Raw genomic sequence first — 12230 nt, forward strand, 5'->3', positions numbered from 1 at the left:
CTGCATGTAGCCCTATAAAGCTCTATATACCCTATGATTTTTAGACTCTTAGACTTAGAAAACATAGACAAGAAGTTCCAGAAAAATGTAAAATCTACATTTACATGAGAAACATGTGATTCGCCTGAAAGCTCCAGAACAGGTATTGAATAGATGTTGTGGTGAGATTGTTTTGCCGAGCTGGTTTTCATCCATGCTGAGCAACAAGCTTATTATCTAAACAAAAGTGAGCAGATGTAGCAACAAGGAATATATGTTAAAATGCATAAATATAAAATATTAATGTTTTATGTTTTTTGAAAAGAACCAATTACACTTATAAAGGGATGCTGAAGTGCTTTAAAGCACAGAGGATGCTGAATTTTCTGTTGCTGTGACAACACTCCAGGTTGAGCGAGCCCATCAGGAACAGTATCTGAACGCCCCTTCTTTGAAAAAGGTATTTGCTTCATCAGCTGGACTGTGTCAGCAAAGCGTTTAACCCCCAAAATTCAGCTGCATTCAGAGCTGGTGAAAAACAGAATTATGGTTTGTTATGTCTATGTCTTGCAGAGCTGGTGGAGGGGCTTTAAATAAAAACAATAGACGTGTTTTTGTTGAGCTGACTCTCAGATTGCACTGTGAACTTTAAGTTGACCTGCAGCTGCACCTTCTTTTGCCGTAGGCCTGAAAATAAACTTGGTCAATCTCCATAGCTTTTCTGAAAATGATAAGGAGGCGGTTGAGCAGCAAAAAAATGTAAGACTTAGATGTGTGTTCTTGCCTGATGTTTTAGCTGTCATGAGTGAAAGCTAAAAATTGTTTTTTTTCCCCTCCCTTCTGAGATACTTTTTAGCAAGGGGCTTTTGTTTAACCGTGTGAGGATCTTAGGAAAAACCCTGATTTAATTTAAAGTAGCTTAGACCGAGGTGGTTACAGTACAGAACCTCTGTCTTCTCACCGTGTGGTCCGTCTTTGTAGTCACTCAGATAACATCAAAGACAAAGATGGCGATGTGATTGCTTTGTTTTTTAGACTCACAGGTTGGTGCTGGAGTGCTGAGGCAGCAAGATGGCCCCGCATAATAAGTCAGGAAGAGCGGAGAGCCACACTCCAGGGACTGTGATTACCTCTCACCTGCTCCAAAGAACAGCAAGCCATTACAGAAAAATTATTTCTCTATTTACTTTCTGGGAAAGCTTTGAGACAGAGCTTGTTTCTGGGAGTGGTTCCAACATAAACCCCCGAAAAATGTAGATGTGCGCCGCTCCCTGTAGGAACTTAGAAAGTAATGCTTGTGTAAATAATGTCTGGAGCAGTGTCTTGTGTTCTAACGATTAGCTCTATGCGACCTACAACTTAATACGCAACTGCTCTAAGTCTGTCTGTGCTTGTTCTGTCATCTTGGTCAATAAAAACCTGCGGAAGAGAAATGAGGCGTTGTGCAGTGGAGTGGGTTTAAGTGTTGTGACCCACAGTGTGTCTCATGGCAGACAATGAGCCCTGCATGCTGATCAGTCCCTGTCTTTCTCAGAAATGTTCTCACTTTTTAATTCTCTCCGTATGAATACAAACTATGTCCAGCTGCAGATGTAGAGATAATCATGGCAGGGAAGTATTGTAGTCTTAGACAGTAAAAAAAGATGGACCTAGCCTCAGTGACATCACCTACAGGGTTCATGTATTAGTAGTTGCTCTCATAGTTGCTGTTATAGAATTAACAGTATGACAGATGATGTGTTATTTAATCGTGTAAACAGTATTAGTAGAAGTTTAATCTAGTTTAATTTACATCACCCCTTGAGATGTGTCATTATCATTATCATCGTAAGTGGCATCATAACACACATTTCTACACTGTAAAAATGCACTGCATTGCAGTGTTAAAGTATTATACATCACTAGCATGCAGATTACCACAGCTAAAGCTTTTTATTTAGGTACATGCATGTTTCCAGCTCCAATATCCTAAATCACCCAACACTTCATCAGTAAAACGTCATGTAACAGGCTCATGTGTATGAACCTGCCTGGTTTGTGATGTCACACCTAAAAAAAGGAGGAGCTGATGGTTCTGCCTTGGTTTTGTATTTCACTCTAAAGTTTTGATTTGGCACCAGATGTACCTGAGTATGTGTGTGTGTGTGTGTGTGTGTGTGTGTGTGTGTGTGTGTGTGTGTGTGTGTGTGTGTGTGTGTGTGTGTGTGTGTGTGTGTGTGTGTGTGTGTGTGTGTGTGGTGGTTCCCTGAGGGACAAAGGGACACTCGTGCAGCGCAGCCTCTCTGTGATAAGAGGCAGATGAAGGCAGCTGTACAGTACATGCACATGAAACCTTTGGCTGGTGCAGCTTTAATTAGAGGAGATTTTCACACTTCGCAGTACGGTGACGGCTAATGTAGCGTGTGTAGGTGTGATGTATTCTCAAGTCTCTGTTCTTGAGCAGTTGATCAGTGCTCTATGAATAGGCTCTGTGAAGTTCTGTGGTGTGCTTCGTTCATGTTGACTGGCTTCTTGACTCATATCAGTACTCACCCTGCACCACAGAGGGTAACGGTCTGGAATTTATGTAAAAAAGGGTAATGGCCTGAATGCTGAGACTTTTATTCCACTCTTGTCTTCCAAATGATATTTATCTTGCAAAGTCACCAACTTTGGACGTGCTTTTAGGGATGCAGAGCCGTTCCTTCAGGTCTTTTAATACCTCTATGTGAGGGTATGTTTTTTCTGTGTGCGTGCGTGCGAATGCAAATCTTGTTTTAAGTACGAGCAATCCGACCAACTCGTGTTGTGGTTTTTCATTTTCAGCAGGTGCCTAACATGAAAAGAAGGGTAAACCACATGCACACGCTCCGAAACGGGTGTGTTTGTCTGTCGCTGTGTCTGTGTCGTCTGAAAGTACATGAAGCAATATGTGTGTATTTCTGTTAAAATAATAACATTTAAATTGTTGTGCTTCATCCTTTCTGGATTCAAATCCATCACTGAGACAATGTGTGGCTGTTAAAACCACATTAAAATGTTTGCCTCAAAGTGAGCAGTTTCACATGAGCAGTCTATTTACTCAAGGACTTACTGATCTGACAAATACTTGTCACGAAGAGACGGTTGCCATGTTGACTCACGGCAACCTGGGAGTTTCTGTAACGGTTGATTTATGTCTGGGTTTACCAGTAACCCGTGTGCACTGCTCTTGGAAAACAACCTCTCAGGCACGACATTGTATAACAGCCATCATGTCTGGAGAGGGACATTTTTTACTGAAATTTGAGTGATGCTGACCACGTTGATTACATCTCATAACTTGAGCTGTAATCACAGTAGTGAATGCCCTCTGCTGCATAATATGCGTGCATACTGCTCATTGCGCTGTGTGTGTACGTAGTGTTTAAGAGGAGCAGGATCGGGGACCGCGAGCTGTTTTCAGTTTGATTGTAGGTTGTGATGGACGTCTTGTTTTCTTCACAGGGTCTGCAGGTGAAGGCTGATTATGTTCCTCTGCTACAGTCCCTCGCCACATACGGATGGAGACTCACCTGTGTGCTGCCAACTCCCATAATCAAGACTAACAGGTAATCACCCTCATGTGACTATTAGAGGGGCATTTAGTAATGTATGACCTCTATCGACCTCTGTTGGCAGCCAGCGGGAACTGCAACAAGAGCAACTACAAGCCTTTTGCTCCTTTTTACTGTTTTTACGAGTGTCTATAAAAAAGTATTGACAAGTAAACACAACACAGTGATCTCCATTTCCACTTCTAAAAGCAATTAGCAGCAGCAGTGGTGATTTAAGTGTGTCCTATATCCTGTGGGGTGAATACTTACGCACACATGTACCTACACAAGTATTATATTTGTAATTCATTTGTATAGGTCTGTTTTCATTTAAACATTAAAAGGTAATTTTCTGTTCATCAGGGTAACAAAAGCAGCCACATTAAATCATATTTAATTCAGTGTTGGCACTGAATATGTGATGTAAATACTTAAAATTATATTTTGAGTGTTTTATTTCATTTTGGTGCTAAATCTTTAGCTCACATCAAGGCCTAATATCTGATGGAGTTTGTTCATAACAAGGTGCCTCTGTCCTGTGAAATATACTTAAAATGTAAAACATAACTCTATGACCTGAGGATCTATTCAACAACTGCTACTTCTGCTCTTTGTCATGATGATCCTTTTAACAAAATAAAAGCAGGAACGCCACAATGTATAATTACTCAGTTACAAGGAAAAGTCCTTCACCTAAAATGTACCCACATACACTTACATCAGCACAATGCATACTGCAGAAGGGCTCGTGTTAAATTGTTATATATAATGTTATTGGATCGGTATTATTGATGCATTAACATGTTAATTGCATTTTAAATTTTTTGTATGAAAAGCCTTAATCTGCAAAGAAGAAGTATAATGTTCTTCAAAGTGCTCAAGGAAAGACAAGTTTTTATAAAGCACCTTGCATCAAGAAAAGAGCCAAAGTGCTTTTTATCAGACATAAAATTGCAAGGGCAACATTAAAAGAGTTATTTGAGTAGGATTTCAAAAGAATAAAAAACAAGAAAAAGAAAAATGGAAAAACACAGTTTTCAGCATTTTGCCGGTATAACCTGAAGTGACAGCTCTGTGTCACTGCCATGTTTAGAAAGACAGAATATAGATTTTCCTTTTTTTACTAAAATCTCTGAATAAAAGTGAAAATGAAAAAATCACACAATCACACAAGATCTAACACTGGCCACTTCCTGTATGTGCCTCAGTATACCTGTGAAAACTGCAGCCTGGTGTAAATTATCACACACACACATTGTCTGTTGAAGTTATTGTTCAAAGAAATATGACAGCTTTTAGAAGGAATTGACCTAAATCTGTGCCAATTTGGACTGAGCGTTGAGCCGACCAGCAGCAGCTGTGAAAGTTTAAAAGCAGCAGCTCTGACTGTTGGTGGAAAATCTCTTCACAGAAATGTAATGGTTCCTCAGCTTAGCTCGTGCTGACTCATCACTCATGGCTGCTAGATGAGTGTACATCCGCTTATGGTCAAAGGCCTTGCGTGTTCTCAGACACACTGAAGAGCTTCACTGCAAAACAGAATTTGTTCCTCAACATGTTGATAATGTGCTAAACCAGTGGAATATTTCACTGCAGAATGGCCCAGTATGGCTCTCTGTGACACTGCAAACCAGTCTTAGAAACCACTCATAGGTATTTAAGAATAGTAATACAACAAAAACAAATATAGTCAAAAGCCTTCATGATCAAACAGACCTGCTTTTGCTTTAAATTTTTCAATTAAGTAATGTTTTGCAGTGATAACGATAAGATAATTAGTCTACATGCATGCACAGATCTGCACCAAGATAAACACATTTCCAAATAAGGCTGCAGGCAGCTTTTGGGCCTTGACTTGAAGCAACTGTGAAACTTCAATAGTGATTGCAAATTAGAAAAAGACGAGATTCCATAAACAAGAGTTAAGCAATAAATATTGTGACAGTGAATTGGCAGAGTAACAAGGAAACTGGATCCTAGACGAGCTGTCTGATGAGTTCATTGTCCTCTGTATCAGGAAGAAGCAAATTATTTCTGGTGAAAGATCAACATTTAGTCCCATATAAAGTGTTTACTATTAGCAGCAAAAGTAACTTGTTGCATTACTTTATGTCAAACATGCCTTTAAACAACTCCATACACATGTCACATCTGTATTTAACACATGTGGAAATAGAAAACAAGGCACGGCAGTTTGACAAGCAGCCCTACAATTTGGAGAGATGACCTTTAGTTTCAGCTTAAAACAATACTCACATGCCCACGTGTATGTTGAAAATGGGGGAATATGAGGAAGAGGTGGAACTAATATTAGAAAATTCAAGTGGGTATTTTCCAAATTTATGGTTATTTTAGAACCAAATTCCCACTTTCTGTCCTTCTGCAACTCAGGAAGGATCAGTGAGGTTCGTACTAAAAAGACAGAAACTTCGGAGCGTCCCCTCTCCAGACTCCTCACTGTCAGACTGCTGAAGCCTCATGTTAGCTTCAGCTAAACTTTATACTGCATTTCTTATTTTTGACCCCCTTCACTTATATTGAAACCGTTTAAGAGAACTCTTTGTGGCCAGTGATTAAAGCCACCAATAACTCTTTCTGTCTACATACAAGCATGTAAATATTGTTTTGAGGTAGACATGAATAATCCTTTAATAATATATGTTGTCATGTGTCCCACTGATGAAGTGTGCATGTAGCATTTCCATGCACTGACCGTCTGTTTGCTCTGCCCCCACCTATCCTGGTCATGTTTGCTGCTCTTTCAGAACACAGCTGATTAATTACCTCTCTATTTTCATCCTTTGTTTTTTTCCCCACCTTCCCTCCCTCTCTCCTCTCTTTCAAAATGCCACAACGCAACAGCACAACATGGCTAATTAATCAGAGTCGGCCTAGATACAGTACAAGACGGAGCTCATTTCTCCCCCTGCCTGCAAAACATTTCTTGCGCACTGAAATAATGGTTGATGATCTATTTCAGATTAGCAATACTCATTACACTTGTTTTCGTGGTGTTGACTCCTCCATTTTTAAATAGCAAATTTGTAAATGCACGCTTTTTGTAGTCTGAGGGTTTGCAGGCTGCACTTCATCTGGAGGGGTCGGATAAGTGTCAGTGATCTCAGCAGCGTCTGAAATTAATGCTAACTGGTGCTCAGCGGCTTCTCCACACAACATTAATTCATGTAGTTGTCTCAGAGCACGCATTCATGTTCGCCGCATTCAATTAATGTGGATGGTAATTGCATTTCAGAGCCATTTACTACAGCAAATGTGAATTTCTCTGCATTAACTATGATGCGGTGAACATACAACAAGCAAACAAGAAGGTTGAGAAAAATTAGTTAATTATCGCAGGCATCTCACTTTGCTGGGATCTAACTAGTGATCAAAAGATGCAGCATTATAGAGTCTTCATCTTAGTTTTATGGAGGAAAGATGCAATTCGGTTGGAGCATCAGGTTTGTTGTGTCAGGTTTTTTTTTTTTTTTTCATTTCAAGTGGCAGTTTCTTTCCCAAAAGATGAAGCCACCGACAGGTACATTCACCTATAAATAGTCGCAGGCTATTGCTGTACTATATGGCTTCAAGTTATAATAGTGTGGCTGACACTGACAGCCAAGAGCAGGTTCAGTAAAGGCCTGTAATTTTCTAAGCCATCCACTCCTTTCTAGCTTAATGGGCTGGGGCTTTTGCTGGGAAGTTTTCAGCTGTGATTCGCACAGGAAGCCGTCCAGCATTCTTGACAGCCTAGAAAATAGCATATGGATAAACGGTGGAAGGAAGGAGGTAATGGAAAAAAAAAAAAAAGAAGTTGTGGTGGGCTTTGGATGGTTTGTAAGCCCTGTGCTGGAGGAGTCTCAAGTCCATTTGATGTTGAGAAAGGGAAGATTTGTAGTAGGCTTTAAGGGTTCTCCTGCGATCATAAACCTGCCATCTTTCCTCATGTGCAAGGTTGAGCGGGCAGCTTAACTTCAGACAGCATGTAACCTTTGTGTGTGTGTGTGTGTGTGTGTGTGTGTGTGTGTGTGTGTGTGTGTGTGTTATTGGACTTGTGTCAGATAGCAGCACAGGAAAACATATCTCCTTTTAAACCATGTCCAATAATAGCAAAAGAGAAATAGAAGGAACAAAGCAGAAACAAACAATATAACTGTCAGACATCAGGCTGTCGTGAGAGATAAGAGCAAAGAGGTAAAACTCAGCGGGTTGGTAGTTAGTGAGAGCACATTGGGCAAAAAAAAAAAAACAGGGGGCTGTTTATGACAAAGATGAGCAGACGAAAGTGTGGGAGTAAGCGTGAGAGACAGGAAGCCCACTCAGAAATGAATCTGCATTTCCTGCCACGATTAATCTGTCAGCGCGAGTACTTGTGCAGATTATCCTCCTCAGAACACAGGGGTGTGACATGTGCATTGGATGGAGGATTATGTTTTGGGAATTGAGGGAAAAAGGAAGAAATACATAATCTGAGAAGTAGATGTTCACAGACATTCAGGCAAACTTCAATATCAGCCTCAGACTGTTTCCCTGCACGATTCAAGGGAAAGCGGGTGAAACGACACTGATAGGCGACAGCAGTAAAGAGGTTCGGCCGCAAATGTGAACATATATCCTTAAACTGTCAGATAAGAGAGTGAAGCATGGGCAGTGGCCAGCAATCATCTCACTATCTCGTCGGAAGGTCAGTAAGAGTGTGGATGACTGTGTATTATCCCGGGATTTAACTCAGATGAATTGTGCACATATATCTTGGAGTGCTGCAGCACAAAAAAAACAACAATGAATTATAAATAATCCGTCAGTGTTTCTGAATGTCTGAACCTTGAAAAGCCAATGGGAATAACATATTTCCCTCTCCCATTCTCGTGTTGTTTTAAATCATTTCTAAATAAATTAGTGCCAAAAAAAGTAAAGGTGCTTGATTCAAGAAGTAAAATAATCTCAGAGTCTTGATGAATTGCCAACATTGTCAGCTGATGTTCTCTTCTCTTTGTGTTTCTCTCTCTCTGTGTCCTCATCTTTCAGTGATGGAAGTCTGTCCACCAAGCAGATTGTTTTCCTGCAGAGACCCGTGTTGGGCCGAAAGAGGAGGGAATCCAAGGTATTTGACCTCACATTCCTCTCTGTATTTCTTGGCTAATGTGAGGTCTCCCACCAGTCCTTCTGTCACCTGCTCACCATATATCCAAAGCCAACATTACCTTTGGCTCCTCTGATTCCACAGCTGGTTTTTCTTTTAAGTACACAAACGCACACAACAATGGACAAACATGAAGGCGCTCTTCTCTGTTTGAGATTCTTCTGTAACCGACAGATGTGTTGTTTGGGGGGAGGAGGGTTGGTCATGCTGTCTTGGCGACCCTGAATAGTGGTGATAAACTATAAAGCTAACCTTTGTCCGCAGTGGAATGAATCCATGTTGACGCTTCCTTTGACCCGAATTTAAACTGCCATCACAACAACAAATTTAATAGGCTCTAAGACTCCGGGAATTGCTAACGTTAACAAGATTTTCTTGACCAGAGTTTATCTCAGTTCTCTACATCCCTGCAATGTGTAGAACCCTCCAGAAGTTGTTCAAGTAATTAAGGACCTATTGCATTAAATTTTGCCTGTTTGTTTGGTCAGACTGAAGGCCTTGAGGCCAGCAATAACTCCCCTCAAAATGGCCTCAATTTCCTTCCGTGCATCAATGAGACTCATTTGAATTAGCTAGTTATCCCTTTGCAATATTAGATCCACTGTGATCCATTCTTAATTAAGTCTGTGTGTAATGCTTTGTGCCCAAAAGCATATTTAAAGAGTTACAATGCATTCCACTAACATGCTAATCTAAATGTTTCAGAAACTGATCTTCAAGCCCCGAGGAAAGTCCAATAAGAACTGCATCAAAGACACAGCAAAGAACAAGAAGAAGAAGAAAACAAAAACTGAGAAGGACGCAGAAGATCCCAAGATTCTTGATGACCGAGAAAAGGTTGAGAGAGAGGAAGACAAGAGTAGGGTGAACGCAACAGATGAAGAGGCAGCGAGGGAAAGCGAGACACCGCTAGAAAGGGAATCGAGATGTGAGGAAGATAGAAACGTTGACGATGGGATTGAAATCAGCATAGAGACCGTGGAAGAGAAAGATGGAGGAGAAGAGACAAAAGGAGCAGAAAATGGCACAGAAGAGGAAGAAGAAGAGGCAGAAGAAAAGATAATGGATGGAGAAGGATCAAAGGAGAATGGAGAGCCTTTAGAAAACGTCCGGGAAGTGGCAGAAACTGTTGCGACTGTGGAAACAGAGAACAAGACCAAAGAAAAGGAGGATGAAAGCGTAGCAGAAGTTGAAGCTGTGATCGAAAACGGTGTTGAGACGGATAAGGAGAAAGACGAAGGTGAAGAGAATGCGATCAAACACAAGACAGAAGAACCAGCAAGCGTGGAGGTCATCGCCAAGGAGATTGTGGCAGACTCACAGGCCACACTGACCAATCAAAGCCCAGAGGAGACTCAAGAGTAGCCCCAAGTCAAGGTTTTTCCCCGCCCTACCTCTCAAATTCCCCATCTTAAAAACTGGTTCACAGTGTTGTCCCTGATCCAAATTAATGGGGCTTCGATCCCCACCGCTGCAGCATTGTCCAAACCTGCCATCTTTCATAAACGATGTCCCCCACCCCAATCTTAACAGTGTAGCTACAGAATGATTTCATGTAACTGCAGACATCAGTCCTACCATATAACCACACATACTGAATGTATATATCCAAAAACAGGCGGTGCTGGTGCGTGAGTCAATGTGGAGTCACTGGAATAACTGGATGAGGTTCAACAGGGTTGGTGAATATCTACAAACAGGATGGGTTTTTGTTTTGCTCTAGAAGAATGAGCAACAACTTGAAGGCCTGGTCACATCAGCACATAAAACAGCTAAACTTTTCAGTGAAATTAATTCATTCAAATGGAATCAGCATGATTATTTGATAAGTTTTTGGGGGCAAAATAAATCTGCATTACTTCTTTGCATAAAGTTCAAATTCAGTAGAGTTGAACATCGATTTTGTGCTGCTAACCAAGGGCAACTCAAAAATGAAGGACGCTATCATGGCTTATTAGCTGACTTTTATTCAGCTTACTGTCTCATCAGCAACCAAACTAACTGTCAGTTAACAAGTTAGCTATCTAACTTCTTCTTTACCCCTTCAGTGATTCTTTATTGAATTAAATAAGGTACAATGAAATGCTAAAGGGGAGCTACTAAGACTGAATAATGATGTTAGCAGTTAGCTCACCAGATATAGTAATTTACCAACTCGCCCTGTGAATAGACCCTATATCACCAAGCTTCTAGAGCCACACATTTTGCAAAGATACATGGACAAATTACACTGTGCATCTTTCTGTTGTGACCAGGCCTTTAAGGAGGGTGAGGAGCATTACACCGTTCTTCTTGCAATGTAACACTGAGTTTATGTCAGCTTGCAGCCTGTTTAATTAGGGTTGATTAGATAGCCTGAAAGAACGGCAGTGATGTCTCTGAAAGGTCATTTCTTGCTTTTGAAGAAAAGTTTGAGACCACCCACCTACCCCCTTCAGCTCTTCTAGTCCTGTCTGAGAGTTGTACCCAGATATAGCATCTGTTACAAGAGGTACTTTCACCTGACTGTTAAACATTTCGAGCAGCTCTCCTTGGTTTTTGAAGCTGTGGAAAAGACAAGTCAGCTCCCTAATCCAAGATCCAAGAGAATCCTGACTAGACACAGGCCTGACTCTTCCAAACGACTCACGATATAAGAGGCTGGTAAGCTCAGAAGAGCGTCCTATGTGATCACAGACTGCATCACCACTTCCTGTTCCTTGGTTCTGTGCACCATATTAAGTTGTGATGTGGAGGGAACTTGGAGGAGAACGCTGGTAGAGGTGATGGGAAAGGCGTTTGTTGCGACAGGCAATCCAAAGTAGGGTGAAGAGATAATTGTTTACGCTGAGCTCTAAGCCGTCAAGTGCTTCAAAGAGAGCCGATAATCACTCTTTGGTGTGGTGTGCTAAGCTCACCTTGCATACAGAATGTCCCACATTCAAAGCCAAGTTAGATAAGGATGTGAAATTCAGCTGAATGTTTGCAGCCCAAGGGCAGCACTCGTATTTAGATTCTCCTAGTTAGTTTTTACATACAGGAGGGAGGATTTATTTCTACGCAAAAGTTACATTTTTAATTACATTTCCAGTCAAAGGCCACGGAGATGCTTCTCAGTGCGGAAACAAGGTTAAGCTGTGCGGTCAGGGCAGAGGCTCGATGTTGTTTACTCAGACCAAAACTGAAGATTGAGGCGGAGAAATTGAGACAAAGGAAGAGGTTGAGAGTGGAAGAGAGAGGCCACAGAGCATAAGAGAGTCAAATAAAAGAAATGAATAGGCTCCGTTAAAGCAACGTCTGTTTATGTTCCACATTCCCCGTTGAGATTTCCGTCGTTATTTTACCTCCAGCTCTTTAAGCACGTCTTACCCGACATCATTCCTGACAATAACCAAGTCATCATGTGCTGTTTCATTACATCATGTAGCTTTCCATTTGAGAAAAAGGAGACGGTGAGGGAGGGAGGTGGCAATGTTCACGGTGCAGAGCTCTCATTAGCTCGCTAATGGATTTTGTCAGTAGGGTATCTGTCAGGAATCATGCATTTATAATGGGGGTCACTTATTGGGGGATGT

At 41.2% G+C, this 12230-nt stretch overlaps 1 protein-coding gene across 2 annotated transcripts in view; it reads left to right on the forward strand.

The window, feature by feature from the left end:
* The window catches only part of rftn1b (raftlin, lipid raft linker 1b), a 98273-nt gene extending 86346 nt beyond the window's left edge, over window positions 1-11927 (forward strand). For both annotated transcript variants that reach the window (XM_023402960.2, XM_087173121.1), the window contains exons 8-10: window positions 3445-3548; window positions 8562-8637; window positions 9382-11927. In XM_023402960.2, coding sequence (XP_023258728.1) covers window positions 3445-3548; window positions 8562-8637; window positions 9382-10041 — 840 coding nt within the window. In that variant the 3' untranslated portion in view covers window positions 10042-11927. The remainder of the gene's footprint in view (window positions 1-3444; window positions 3549-8561; window positions 8638-9381) is intronic.
* Window positions 11928-12230: the final 303 nt, after the last annotated feature.

The sequence above is a fragment of the Seriola lalandi genome, unplaced genomic scaffold, assembly GCF_002814215.2.
Source record: "Seriola lalandi dorsalis isolate HSWRI2012SDOR001 ecotype SW California unplaced genomic scaffold, Sedor1 jcf7180002054045, whole genome shotgun sequence".
NCBI lineage: Eukaryota > Metazoa > Chordata > Actinopteri > Carangiformes > Carangidae > Seriola > Seriola lalandi.